Source organism: Palaemon carinicauda, chromosome 20 (genome assembly GCF_036898095.1).
Source record: "Palaemon carinicauda isolate YSFRI2023 chromosome 20, ASM3689809v2, whole genome shotgun sequence".
In the NCBI taxonomy this organism is placed as follows: domain Eukaryota; kingdom Metazoa; phylum Arthropoda; class Malacostraca; order Decapoda; family Palaemonidae; genus Palaemon; species Palaemon carinicauda.
Genome location: NC_090744.1, coordinates 43,160,949 through 43,173,545, shown reverse-complemented (window position 1 = coordinate 43,173,545; position 12,597 = coordinate 43,160,949). Strand labels below are relative to the sequence as shown.

Below are 12,597 nucleotides of genomic sequence, written 5' to 3'. Positions count from 1 at the left end.
CCCTTGAGCTAGTAGCATTCATTTTTTCCAACTAAGGTTGTAGCTTAGCTAGTAGTATTAATAATAATAATAGGATAGTAATTTATGAATAGATTTTTTTTTTTTTACAAAGTATTGTATATTGTACATACGGTATACAGCATGAATGTACTTATAGTATGCTATGCGCACGTACAGTATATAGGTTTAAACTTACAATGGATTGTAAAAATTTATCATTCAAAACCTAAGGAATTCCAATCAGAATTTAGTGATTAAATAGTGGATTCTTTAATCAGTAAAAGCATGGTTAACAAACAGGAAATTCGTCGGCATGTACTCGTATCCGATTATCACAGTTTTCAGTCCCAATAGAAGGTTGAATAGAGAAGGTCATAGAAGTGAGCCTTATGGCTCGTAAGCTCAATTCGTGCCCTGAATCGTGGGATGTGGTTGTGGTTGACTTGCTCTTTCTGCTCATTGCTGTTATTGAGATCTTCTATTTTCTTCAGGGGTCCACGGCTAATTTAATTTTGCTTCTCTGCTGGTTCCTGTTGCTTGCTGAAGCTTTGAAGGTGTTGGGTTCTATGTTAGCTTCCTTGAGGGATTTCTCGAGTTGGTCTTTAAATCGAGGGATAGGGCAGCCACCTGTATTTAACTCACTGAAAAGTATCTTCTTTGGTTGTCTTGTACTCCATGCATATCACATAGCCAGACCATCTTTGACAGAGTTTCATGATAATGGCCTCGATGCTGGTGACATTGGCTCTTTCAAGGGCTGCTGTATTGGACAGTCGTTCCCTTCGATTTTCGTTATTGCTCTCAGTTTTTCTGGTTGAATTTTGTTTTTTTAGGTTCTTACTATTAAGGGTCCAAGCTTCACATGTATATAACAGGGTAGATACTATAATAGCATATACCATAACCTTTGTATGGGTAGTGAGATCTTTGTTCATGAACACCCTGGTGGATAGTCTCCCATGTGCAGAGTGGCCAGCTTGTAACCTGTTTTCAATCTCTTTAGAGGAGGTTCTCTGGGTGGAAAGGATGCTTCCCAGGTATGGGATGTGTTCGACGTATTCAATGGTGGTTCCATCCATGGTGACGTTAGTTACTGGTGGATTTTTCCCTGGCCTTGGCTGGACCAATATCTTAGTTTTGGCCTTGTTAACTGTTAGGCCAAAACATGTGCACGCAGCATGGATATTATCCACAGACTCTTAGAGTTCCTATAGGGGGTTATTAGGGTGAACGCGTCTTAGGCTAAGCTAGTCTTAACCTTACTACAGCCTCTCCTCCTAACTACTTGCATGCTACCTTCCCGTGGTACCCGTTTATTACAGAATGCATGCAAGCGACCGAGTGTCTGACGGTATAATCACTTCCCCTCTGCTGCCTTGTCGGGTATGCCACTTTAGGTAAAGATTAGACGGAAAAGTCCAAAATAAAACCATGCCATTCAGTCTGGCTGAAAGGCGAGATCTGTTGGACTAGATTATCGGCAGACCGATGCAACTCCACACCACATTCTTGCACGTCACACCTGTGTGCCACAGGAGGAAGGTGTGGAGCCAGAATGTGTGGGCATCGCTCTGGCAGTGTTGTCCAGCCTAAAGAAAGTCATGCCAACAGCCTTTACAGTTTAACTACTGTCTCTATAACACATTTCTTACTGGATTTCCTTTCTCTTCCTTTCCTCCTAACCATACCTAAAAAGACCAGTGGTAATGGGACAAGAGTGGTGGGAGTAGGCTAGGTGTAGCTGAAACTCTTAGCCCTGACCTGCATACTGGCGACATGCGCGTGACGACCCCTTTCCTTGTGACCGTGACCACACAGGAACTCTGTCCTGCACCTGTGAGTGAGCAGGACTATTCAGGAGCACCGCTGCTCACTCTCTGGTGAAGGCCCTATAAAAGGTGGGCTAAACATCGTTGGTCACACCATACCAGTCATCGGCAGGTGCACCCAATGACACACCATATATGCAGCAGTGAAAGAAGGAATTATTACAGTATAGTAAATTGTCCACCACCCCGAAATCTCCTCAACCATATGGATTTCAAGTAAAACAATTAGTAAACAGTCTTGATAAAATTAGAGGTAAGATACTTCCATTTAAGATACCATCAACCCCTCCGTGGAAATTACCAGAGATATCTTTCTGTAAACATTTTATTGGTGTTAAAAAAACATGACTGAATTAGAAGCTAGGTGTCTTTTTATAGAAAATGTTGATGAACATGGGAATCAACTCTCATATAAACCGGTGGCTCCAAATCTGATGCTAGCATTGGATTTGGAGTATATAGTAATTCTTTTAACTGTAGAGGGGAATTCTCCAATATTTTCCATATTTACTGGGGAATTATATGGCATACTAACCACTATTGAGAAAATGGCGTTATAAGAGGAGGGCAACACGTAGGTGTGTCTGAAATGAAGAGGCAGATTCACTGGCAAAGAGTGCTGCAGCCGAGTTGCTACCAAAAAGGTCTCCCATTCTTTGTGATGATTTTTTACCAGCAATTGGGAATTCTATTTATAACAATTGGCAACAACATTGGGATAGTTTAAGCGAAAATAAGATGAGAGAAATTGCAACTGGTATATCCCCTTGGAGGTATAATGGGATGCCCCCAAAATGGGAGACTACTCTTTGTCGTCTCCGCACTGGTCACACCCGGATGACACACGAGTTTCTGCTGGCTGGCCAACACCAACCATATTGCGACGACTGTTTGATACTCTTAACAGAGAGGCATTTGTTGACTGAATGGCCCACTTATAGCACTGAAAGAAATAAATATCTGTTCGAGGCTCGAGGTGAAGATGGCAGGTTCATCCTTGCCAAGATCCTTGGACATATGTCGTACAATACCAGTTGCATTTTTTAATTTATATCAGAAGCAGGTCTTCTTAATGCTATTTAACTTTTATAACATATTTACTTCTGGTTTTAATTGAATATTCTTTTAATCTTTATTTATAATAAAACGATATCGGCGTCAATGACCTAAGATGTCTGGATGCCAGAGAACTAAAAAATCAATCAATCAACACCGCCCCGAAAGATGAACAATCTTAGTCTCAAGAGAACTCACTGTATTCAACGTCGATGTGGCTGCTTCAGCGAGACTAGAATACCTGGCGAAGGGCAAATCACAGAAGTTGGGTTAGGATATACTTTCTTTTGGAAAGAGAAAAACCAGAAAGACCCCGTTTCCAGTGTGCTCGCTTTGCAGTTAGACCCAATTAGTAAAAGCACATAACCTGACACCATATGCGATTCATGAAAGAATCACCTCACGAAGACTAACACTTTCGAAAAAAGTTCATCCCGCGAGTATCAGTACGCCCCAACACTATATGTGGAAGACCAAGTGAAAGATGTCTTCTACCAACAGCTTGAAAGTGCCATATCCCAAATTCCAGCTGGGGACCTTCTCCTTCTCTTTGGAGATCTTAGCACATGAGTGGGGTGAAACAATGAACTCTGGCACAATATAATTGGCAGGCAAGGCGTGGGAAACTGCAATGATGATGGCTTCCTCCTCCTTGGGGTTTGTGCTGAACATGAACTGTTCATCACAAACACGCAGTTCAGACTCCCAAATCGATTTAAGACCACCTGGAAACATTCTAGATCAAAACACTGGCATACCTTAGATTATGCCATTGTCATACAACACAAAAATTAGTTTTTGATCACGAGAAGCATGCCTGGAGCCAATGACTGTTGGACACCCCACCGGATGCCCATCACTAAATTAAAACTAGCCATTAAAAGGAAGCCACATAACATCCAACAAAAAGCCACAAGAAAATTCGACACTGGTAAATTAAAAAGATCCTAATAAATCTTGAGTATTTCAAGCAGCAATCCAGCAGAACCTTCAATCAACGGTGAATGGACTAACTTACAAGATGCCATCAATGAAGCTGCAAGGTCTGTAATTGGCCACCAGAGCAAATAGCACCAGGAATGGTTTGACAACAACTAAGATATTAAGTCCCGTATCAACATACACGGAAAGCTCGAATAGCCCTCGACCCAGACCCTAATTCCTACCCAAAGAAGGCTAAATGTGCACAAGCCAGGCTTTGAGAAATACAAAATGAATGGTGGCAACAAATGGCTCAAGACCTACAAGGTTATGCCAACAGTAGGAACATTGAAAGCTTCTTTGCAGGCACAAAAAAAATTTTCAGACTAAAGCACACTGCTGCAGGGACACTATTGGGAGCAGACAACACTATCCTCACAGAAAATAGAGAGATCCAGAACCGGTGGGTAGAACATTTCAACACCCTCCTGAACAGGAACTCATCAGTCCAACAAGACTTCCACCAAAATGTGCCACAACATCCACCCCAATTATGGATGTCCCTACAACCATTTCAAGACCGGACAGGACAACATTCCCACTGAACTTTTAACCCACGGCAGTCTAGTCCTGGAGACGCATCTTCACTCCCTCATTATAAAATCATGGGAGGAAAAATACGCGCCCCCAATGATTGGAACGACCCTCCTTGGCACCATATTAAAAAAAGGAGATAGAAGAGAATGTGGGAATTATCGATGGATATCCTTGCTATCAATTGCAAAGGTCTTAGCAAGGCCTACTAAATAGATTACAATACAAATGTAGCCGAAACAATCCTGCCAGAATCCAAGAAATCTCACAGAGGTTTCTGTCCATCTAGAGGAACCATAGACATGATTTTCTGTGCTCGCCAACTACAGAAAAAAGTCAAAAGAACAGCAAAAACCCATAATCCTAATCTACTGGCCTTGAAAAAGCATATGACAGCATACTAAGAACAGCCATGTGGTCTGTCCTCAATCACTTAGGAATCCCTGAGCCTTTTGTTGACATGTTCAAAGTTCTACTTGATGGATGACAGCTAAAGTAATACACCAAAACAATTTGACAGCACCTCTCCCAATCACATGAGGACTAAAACAATGATGTATATTAGCGCCGACCCTTTTCTCTTTATACTCGGTTGCGACAAAATGCAGATCAAGAGATTGGAGGAATTTTCAAACTGGTCAGACTCAAATCCCACTCATAAATGTGACAGAACTACAGTAAGCATATGACAAGGATGGCATAGCCCACACCCAAGCAGAACTCGAAGAATCGGGATATTTTCCATGCTGCCTACACGTGTTTTGGCCAAGGAAATTACTAACCAAATATAACATTGAACAGAAAGACAGACTAGATATAGAAATATTTTGTTCTTGTCATAAAATGTCATTAGCAACTTCAAATGACAATACTTGCAACTCAAAAGCAGTATGCATCAAAATATTTCTATGCTTTCATTTAATTGTCATCAATGTCTACACATGAAGGGGTTAAAAGAAAAATTCAAGCTGTGGCAACAGGCACAGAAAAAGATTAGTGATCACCTGTATAAAACACTTTATTTTATTGAAATCAAGGCTATTACCTCTTTAAATGACCAACGTCAAATGTAAAATTACCCTTCATCAAACTACAACATAATGAAAAAAAAAACCAGCTCGAGAGAAAACAAAAGGAATATAAGTCTGGCAGACGATCCAATGAAAATGGATCATTGTAGATTGCTTTAAAATGGGAACCTTGTTTCCACTCTGTTCTTGGCTGGCTGGCTGCGTATCAGTCACCTGAGGTATGATGAGGGGGACGAGGAAAAATTTAAATATATTTTGCAGTCTGTCAAATTGCTACAAACAGTAAACAGCCTTTTACAGTCGAAGGTAAGATTCATGGAAATAATATAGGATTCAAAAATTATAATTCTTCCACTTGAATGGAAAGGTAATGTTGATTTAAACTTGCTCAAGCCGAGACATTCTTATGGAAGACAAAGTTTTCTGAAATATAATCATGACTAAAATAAAATTCAAAGCATGAAAGCACTAGCTAAATGCAGCATAACTAATTGGGAATATGATTACGAGGTTACCTCTCCATAAAGTATAGATTGATTGAATTCACCAAGTTAACTATGTAAAGGTCTTTAAAAATTGCACATGTACAATGCTTCAATTGGAAGATTTTTTTATGTAACAGACTTCAAATTGTGGGAGAGGGATGAAGCTATTCTAGTGGTCATAAAAAAAACCAGTGACAACAGAAATAGAGATATTTTGAAATTTTACAATGATTTCTCACACCTGTAAAGATAAAAACCTTAAAGGGTTTTAAATAAAGCTTTTTGAAACATTTTATAATTTTATTTGACTAATACATACAGTTATCACTCGCAAAATTTATTCTACATTTGCAGCGCTGCAATACAGTTCTACCTGGGGATACAAACAAACAGGAATCATCTGCGCTGGCTTCTGCTTCTCCTGCCACCTTGAAATACTCACAATTATAATCAGTCCCCGGAGACGCACTCGACCCCAGCCAACCGAAAAAAGTTGAAAGAAGAGAAAGCACAACTACAATAGTTAGCCCATTGAATGAGGTCAGTGTATGATTTCCCCCATAAAAAACCAAAAACCCTCAAAATAAGGAGAATATAACAACAGGTGCTGCTTAGCAGAAACCAAAAAGTAGACAACTATCAAGTTTTTCTTTTTATAAAATTTGTAAAAAATATTAAATCAAATGACAAGTATAGAATAAAAAACAAACGGATATTACAATTGTTCAAGAAATTAAACTCTCCATGTCACCTAAATATTCTTTACTGAAATTAAAATTTCACTATGTGGAGCAAAATGCAAAAGGCTATGACATTCTACACTGCTTCTGGTCTCTGTCCTTAGTCAAACATTATACAAATGGTTAAGTTCATCTTTTACACACAAAAAATTGTGTAAAAACCAAGCAAGAATAAAACCAGAGAAGTAAAATTTTGAAATCTTCACGTATTATAACTATATAACCAACAAATTACAGTCAGTAGAACTTAAATAATGAAATAAGATTTGGGATGGGGCTGTTACTTTTTAAACTTAAAAAAAAACTAGTTCATTTCTTGGCTGGAAACCTTGGAGTTATGGCATGGCACCAAATAATACAATGAAATACCAAAGTGGCCCGATACAATGCTGTCATTAATATTCTGGTCACTGCTACTACACAACAAATTTGAGAAGGCAGCAATTGTAGCAATGATAAATGTAATCTATAACATGATTGATCTAAACAATGTACAGTGCTGAAATGATATCTACATTAGGATCCAAGGAACTGACACCTCCAGATTAAAGGAACTCTCCTCATTTCTAAAGACAGCAGGTATCTGACTTGCAGGAGTTTCTCACAGAACCCACCAAAAAATGCTACGTTATCTGGTCAGTCTCCTATGATAAAAGAAAGGTTGTAATGCAAACAAGTGTTACATACTGTATATCATTGAGAAAAAACTTTAGTTTGTAAATTTCATGTGTGTGAGAGAGAGAGAGAGAGAGAGAGAGAGAGAGAGAGAGAGAGAGAGAGAGAGAGAGAGAGAGAAATATATTTAAATTGTTTCAAGTAAATTCTTGCAAAATTTTTTGTGGTAAACAAGATTAATAAATGGAATTAACTTAGGCTTTTTTTTTCTCTTTAAAACACGGCCCTCGACAATAAAAAAGCAAAAATATAGTTTACCCCCAAACCTAATGACAATCTTGATTGGTTGTCTTTTACAATTAAATAATGCTGGCAACCCTTAAAAGGGGTCTCTTGCATTTCAGGCTACAGAGTTTTACAACCACATTAGCTGTATACTACAAATGTTATTACCCTTGACTTAAACATTTGAAATAGCAATTGATTACACAAGTTCAAATTTTCATGAGCAACAAGAGATTTTGAAGCAGGCCTAATAAAGGTCTGTATTTTAAGAATCCTCATTAAATTTATGCAACAACGGGTCATCTCTCATAGTAATTTACCAGTAAAATCAATTCTAAATATAAGAGCCTCTTCTACACTCCATAGATCAGTTTTTGCTGTGTATGGTTATACTGCTTAATTAAAAATTACTTCACACAAATTTTTTTTTTTTTAAGCTAAATTATGTAAGTCTGGAATGGATTTTATTCCCGAATAATTAAATTTCTTTAATGCAGTTGGTACTTGATTACAATCTCTTCAGTATGGAAAATCTAGAACAACAGCTGGTGAAAAAGCTTAAAAAAAAGGGAGGGGGGAAGCTCATATAGTGTATGCAAATAAGCATGATGACGAAGAACAGTACAGTATAGCCGATATTCAATGAAATGTATAAAACTAATTAGTTTACAGTACTGCAGTGTGTTTTCATCCTCTGCATTGGGCCTAAATAAAGCAAGCCTGAAAATACAGAGCAGAACCAAGTAAGAAGACAAGAGAGCCAAGAATTTATGTTACGTCAAAATAGAGAAGCCGAATATTGATGTTACTATTGTAAATGACAACTGGTGCAGAATATAAATGTATTACACATAATAAAGTAAGTAACCTGGAGAGCAATTTACAAGCGACCTTTCAGCTTGAGTAAATAAAATTATATATATAAAAAAAAATGCATGTAAAACTTTTAAGACTGTCAGCTTGCTAATGTGAAATTTCAAGAATGTTTATCTAAGGGTGGAAAAAATTCTAGGTCTTCATCTCGCTAGTTGAACCATTCATGCTCAAAACCCTCTAAAAGCTTGTACAGTACAGTGATTGTCGTCAAGACTTCTCTCCCCAAACCACCATTAACAAAGAAGATCAGTACCTTTCACTTAAGCTCTGGAAGGCGGGTGGCAATAAGTAGGTCCCTGTTGAGGACTGGTAGTTTTCTCAACAACACTGCAGCCACACCATCTTGACTCTGGGGACCATACAGCAACCGCTTCCACCAGCAGCAAAGCTAACCTGCTTGATGTGCTGGCTGCTAGTCTAACCCATAGGCAGCAGCCAGAGGTTAGTGCTTAACCCAGGTGAGCAGTGATGCCTAACACGTTACGACACAGAGGATAGTGTGAGATGGAATTCACCAAGCCCCCAATATACTACAGGGGGCTGGGGACAGAGGTCCAACAGCACCGTGACAGGCTGTGAATGAATCACCAAACCACATCCGGTTGGGGGACAGACTCCCAACAGCCCCTGGTGCTGTGAATTCGGCCTACCTGGTGGCTGCTGGAAGACTGAACACATTCATAATGGGGGCTTCTAGGGGCTACTTGAGCAACAAGGCCAACTGGAGTCAATCTCACTCAAACCACCCTCACCACATGAAACACGAGAGTATATGCCAACGTTCTCCAACCCAAAATATTTAAAGTAATGATACTGTAATCACAACAGTAGTAAAATAAACTTTTCTAAGAACTGTACATATTAACACACATACATGATAAAAAAATTGGAAAATACATATTAGAATGAGTGGTTTTGAGTAATCGCCTGATAATAAGCAATGTGTGAGCACATTTACACACAAAATCAGTCACACACACACACGTACACATTTGGGCAATGACGATGAGTGTGGTGAGTGAGAATTACTCATGGGGCCCCAAAACTAAGAATGTGGCCTCACTTCCCAGATTCACCATCACCAACAAGCTAATTAAAGAGCGGGGCTGCTGCGGCCATGCGGAGACGTAACAGGGCTCCTGAGAGGCTGCAAGCTGGGAAAAACTGAAACTGGTCTCACCACTGCCAAGTGTACTGGAATGTCTCAATTGCTTGTTAGTCGTTTGTTCGAGAAGTCGAGGCATGGCAAAGCAAACCAATTATAACTTTGAGAACAGAAAATAATAGCTTAAAAAAAAAATTATAAAAATATTCTAGCCAATTTTTTTTTTTGGCAAAACAAGGGAAATCAGTAATAATTTCAACCCATAAATTATACAAATTAACTTTACAAAATCAAAATGACACTATGTCTGAACAGAAACTAAACATGAAAGCATTACCTTGCCCCGACACCCTCTGTGGCCAGCCATCATTAGATAGGCATCCCCAAAAAACTTTGGTAACCCTTAATAATATGACCTTTACATGCATACTTTGCACCCACTATGGGTTCAAAAAGTAAAGTCATAATTCTTTTGAGTGTTATTTGAATATTTGAAAATTCCATGCACACTAGCGAGTGAGGAATCACAGTCATACTACTGTAAATGTTTCAGCTTTACGAAGATGCTGCCTCTATGCAACATAGCTATGGGAACTACTTAAAAAAGAAAAGAAAAAAGAAAGGAAAAAAATTTAGTATATGGTATAAAAGATTTGCATAAACTAATAGATAGAGATCTGAGAGATGTCCATAGCTATGATTGAGAGACAACAGCCAGCATGCTCTGCTAAAACAAGTTCCAGTGTACAACTGTCAGACTACTCAACAGGAGTACCAACAATAATGAAATATTCTCGCCTAATCCCCAGCCTCGCGTCCTCTCGTTTGGGCTCACCTGTTTTGGATTTCCCACATTGACAGTTCGTTTGCTCTCCACTCTTTCCACCTTTTCAAGTAATAATACAAAAAAACTTTATTACTTTCAAAAGAATTATATTTTATATAGGCATTATAACAAAATATAATGCTTGAAACAAAGAGACTGATTAACTGAATTTGTATTTATTTCACAACATACATAGAACATGTGATCATATGTTAACAAAGCTCATGATGAATCCACGTCAATAATCTGGCATTTAGGATTATTAAATACAAAAATGTACTTACGGCCTTTAAATAGGATCTCCCTTTCAAACATTTTAACAAGTTTTTGTACAAGTTGCAAAGAAAATATTAATGAGAAAAATTATATAAATGGACTAACCTGTATTTAAAATCTGTATTGGTAGAATTAATATCCAACAGTGCTTTGTGAAGAACTACCATATCTAAACTAAACATTCTTACCTTATTGGCTAGACAGTATCTTACCTTAAAGAGAAAAATTCACAAATACACAATGATCACTCAAACGAATGATAAAACCTAAAACACTATAATACAAGTGCCTGAACGCTCCAAGAATAATAATAAGACAGTCAAGCCTCCACCCTCCACACCACATCAAGTTTATGCCAGAAAAGACTCCCGTAAGGTTTCCGTCTTGCAGCGTCCGTGCATGAACTTCAATTTCTATCTCAACAACCAATACGAAGCAATAACATGGATTAGAAAAAAAAAATAGGAAAAGATCACACAAGGAAGTACAGTGGAATCCTGTGTGGAGGCATTTCCCTTGCACACTCAAGTTGGTCTGGAGGGCAAATACATACAATAAGTGTAGATCCCAAGAAGCAAGTATACAAGAGCAAGTATACAAGCACCACTTGCTCAAACATAAGTTCCACGTGGGCGGCACACAAACGACAGTCTTGTGGATAAACATTTCAACACTGATCAAGTAATAAGAGACAAAGAAGTCAGTAACAATTGATAATAACAGATGCTTGCTGCAGTGATGCAGTGTTAGCTCGTCCACACAGGACTAACCAAGCTGTGATGCAAAACCAACATATAACAAGGAATCAACCACCTTCTCACTAAACATTCAAGAATTAAAAATCAGACAATACAAGAAAAAAAAAAAAAGTTTAAAGAAACAAATTTTATTCCTATACTGCAAAAACATCACCCATGGCACATAATCTGTCCTTGCTATCTCCAATAACTAAAAGTCAAAACTGCCTAAATCTGGACATAGAATCATTTAGCATGAGTGCTGTTTTACGTTCTCAGATAAGATGTTTTTCAATTAATCCCAGGGCTGTTGGTTTAACACACAGAGCAACTTAGTTACTGATTGACTGCGCTAGTGTGCTTAGCGAGCGAGCGAGGGAGGGTCGGTGAGGAGCTGACTATCAGTCATGATGAGGGCATGCGTGTGTTGCCTCACCAGCGCCGACCTGCTGCCGCTGCTGCTTCTCAATCGCCATCCTTTTCTGCATCCTACCTGCTGCCTACATACCGGGACCAAACGGTCACCTGAAGCGTGGGATCATGTGTGGCCCGCCCATCATGGGGGCGCCCATCATAGGCGGAGCGGCAAACCCGTGAGCCATCTGTCCTGGGCCAGGCAGAGCTGAAATAACAGGTTACAAGGCAATTAGTTATGACAGTGACAAACGACAAAACCCTATGGGACTCTACATAATGAAGTGCAGCATAACATGAATTTATGTAAATGTAACACCACTAGCATTCTAGGGAATATGCAGGTTAAATCTATAACAACTAAATTACAAGTACGAGAATGCAATATACGTGCTCATTTAAATCTAATCTAGTCGTCAATGACATTCTGCACAGCTTGGAAATGGTAATAACTTTGCCATAAACACCAGTAAGTGCATGTTATGGTGCCTATAGTTTTGTATACACTTACTTTTACCATGGCAAAAACAATTTTAATAAGATCATGAACATGATAGTTTGTTATTTTCCCTCATCTCACTTAGACCTTAAATGAAAAAAATATAACTTATAACTATAGTTTAGATCTAAAGTACTTTTCAAAAGCATGCAAACTAATGATTTAAAAAAAATGGTGCAAGAATGTCATTACCAAAGCTCCAGCTCAAAAAGTGAAGAAGACCAAATTATCATTTCTAAATGACCCAAAAAAAAAAAATCCGTAAAACAACTGTATTCTACGAGGTCTTACTAGTTAATATAAGTAAA

The 12,597-nt window shown here is 38.6% G+C and overlaps 1 protein-coding gene across 6 annotated transcripts in view; it reads right to left on the bottom strand.

The window, feature by feature from the left end:
- Nucleotides 1–6,796: 6,796 nt before the first annotated feature.
- Nucleotides 6,797–12,597, bottom strand: part of LOC137660311 (BUB3-interacting and GLEBS motif-containing protein ZNF207-like) — a 102,433-nt gene continuing 96,632 nt past the window's right edge. For 5 of the 6 annotated variants that reach the window (XM_068395121.1, XM_068395122.1, XM_068395123.1 and 2 more), the window contains one exon: nucleotides 6,797–11,998. In XM_068395121.1, the coding sequence (XP_068251222.1) occupies nucleotides 11,898–11,998 (101 nt within the window). In that variant the 3' untranslated portion in view covers nucleotides 6,797–11,897. The remainder of the gene's footprint in view (nucleotides 11,999–12,597) is intronic. The other variant, XR_011047665.1, reaches the window with a different exon arrangement.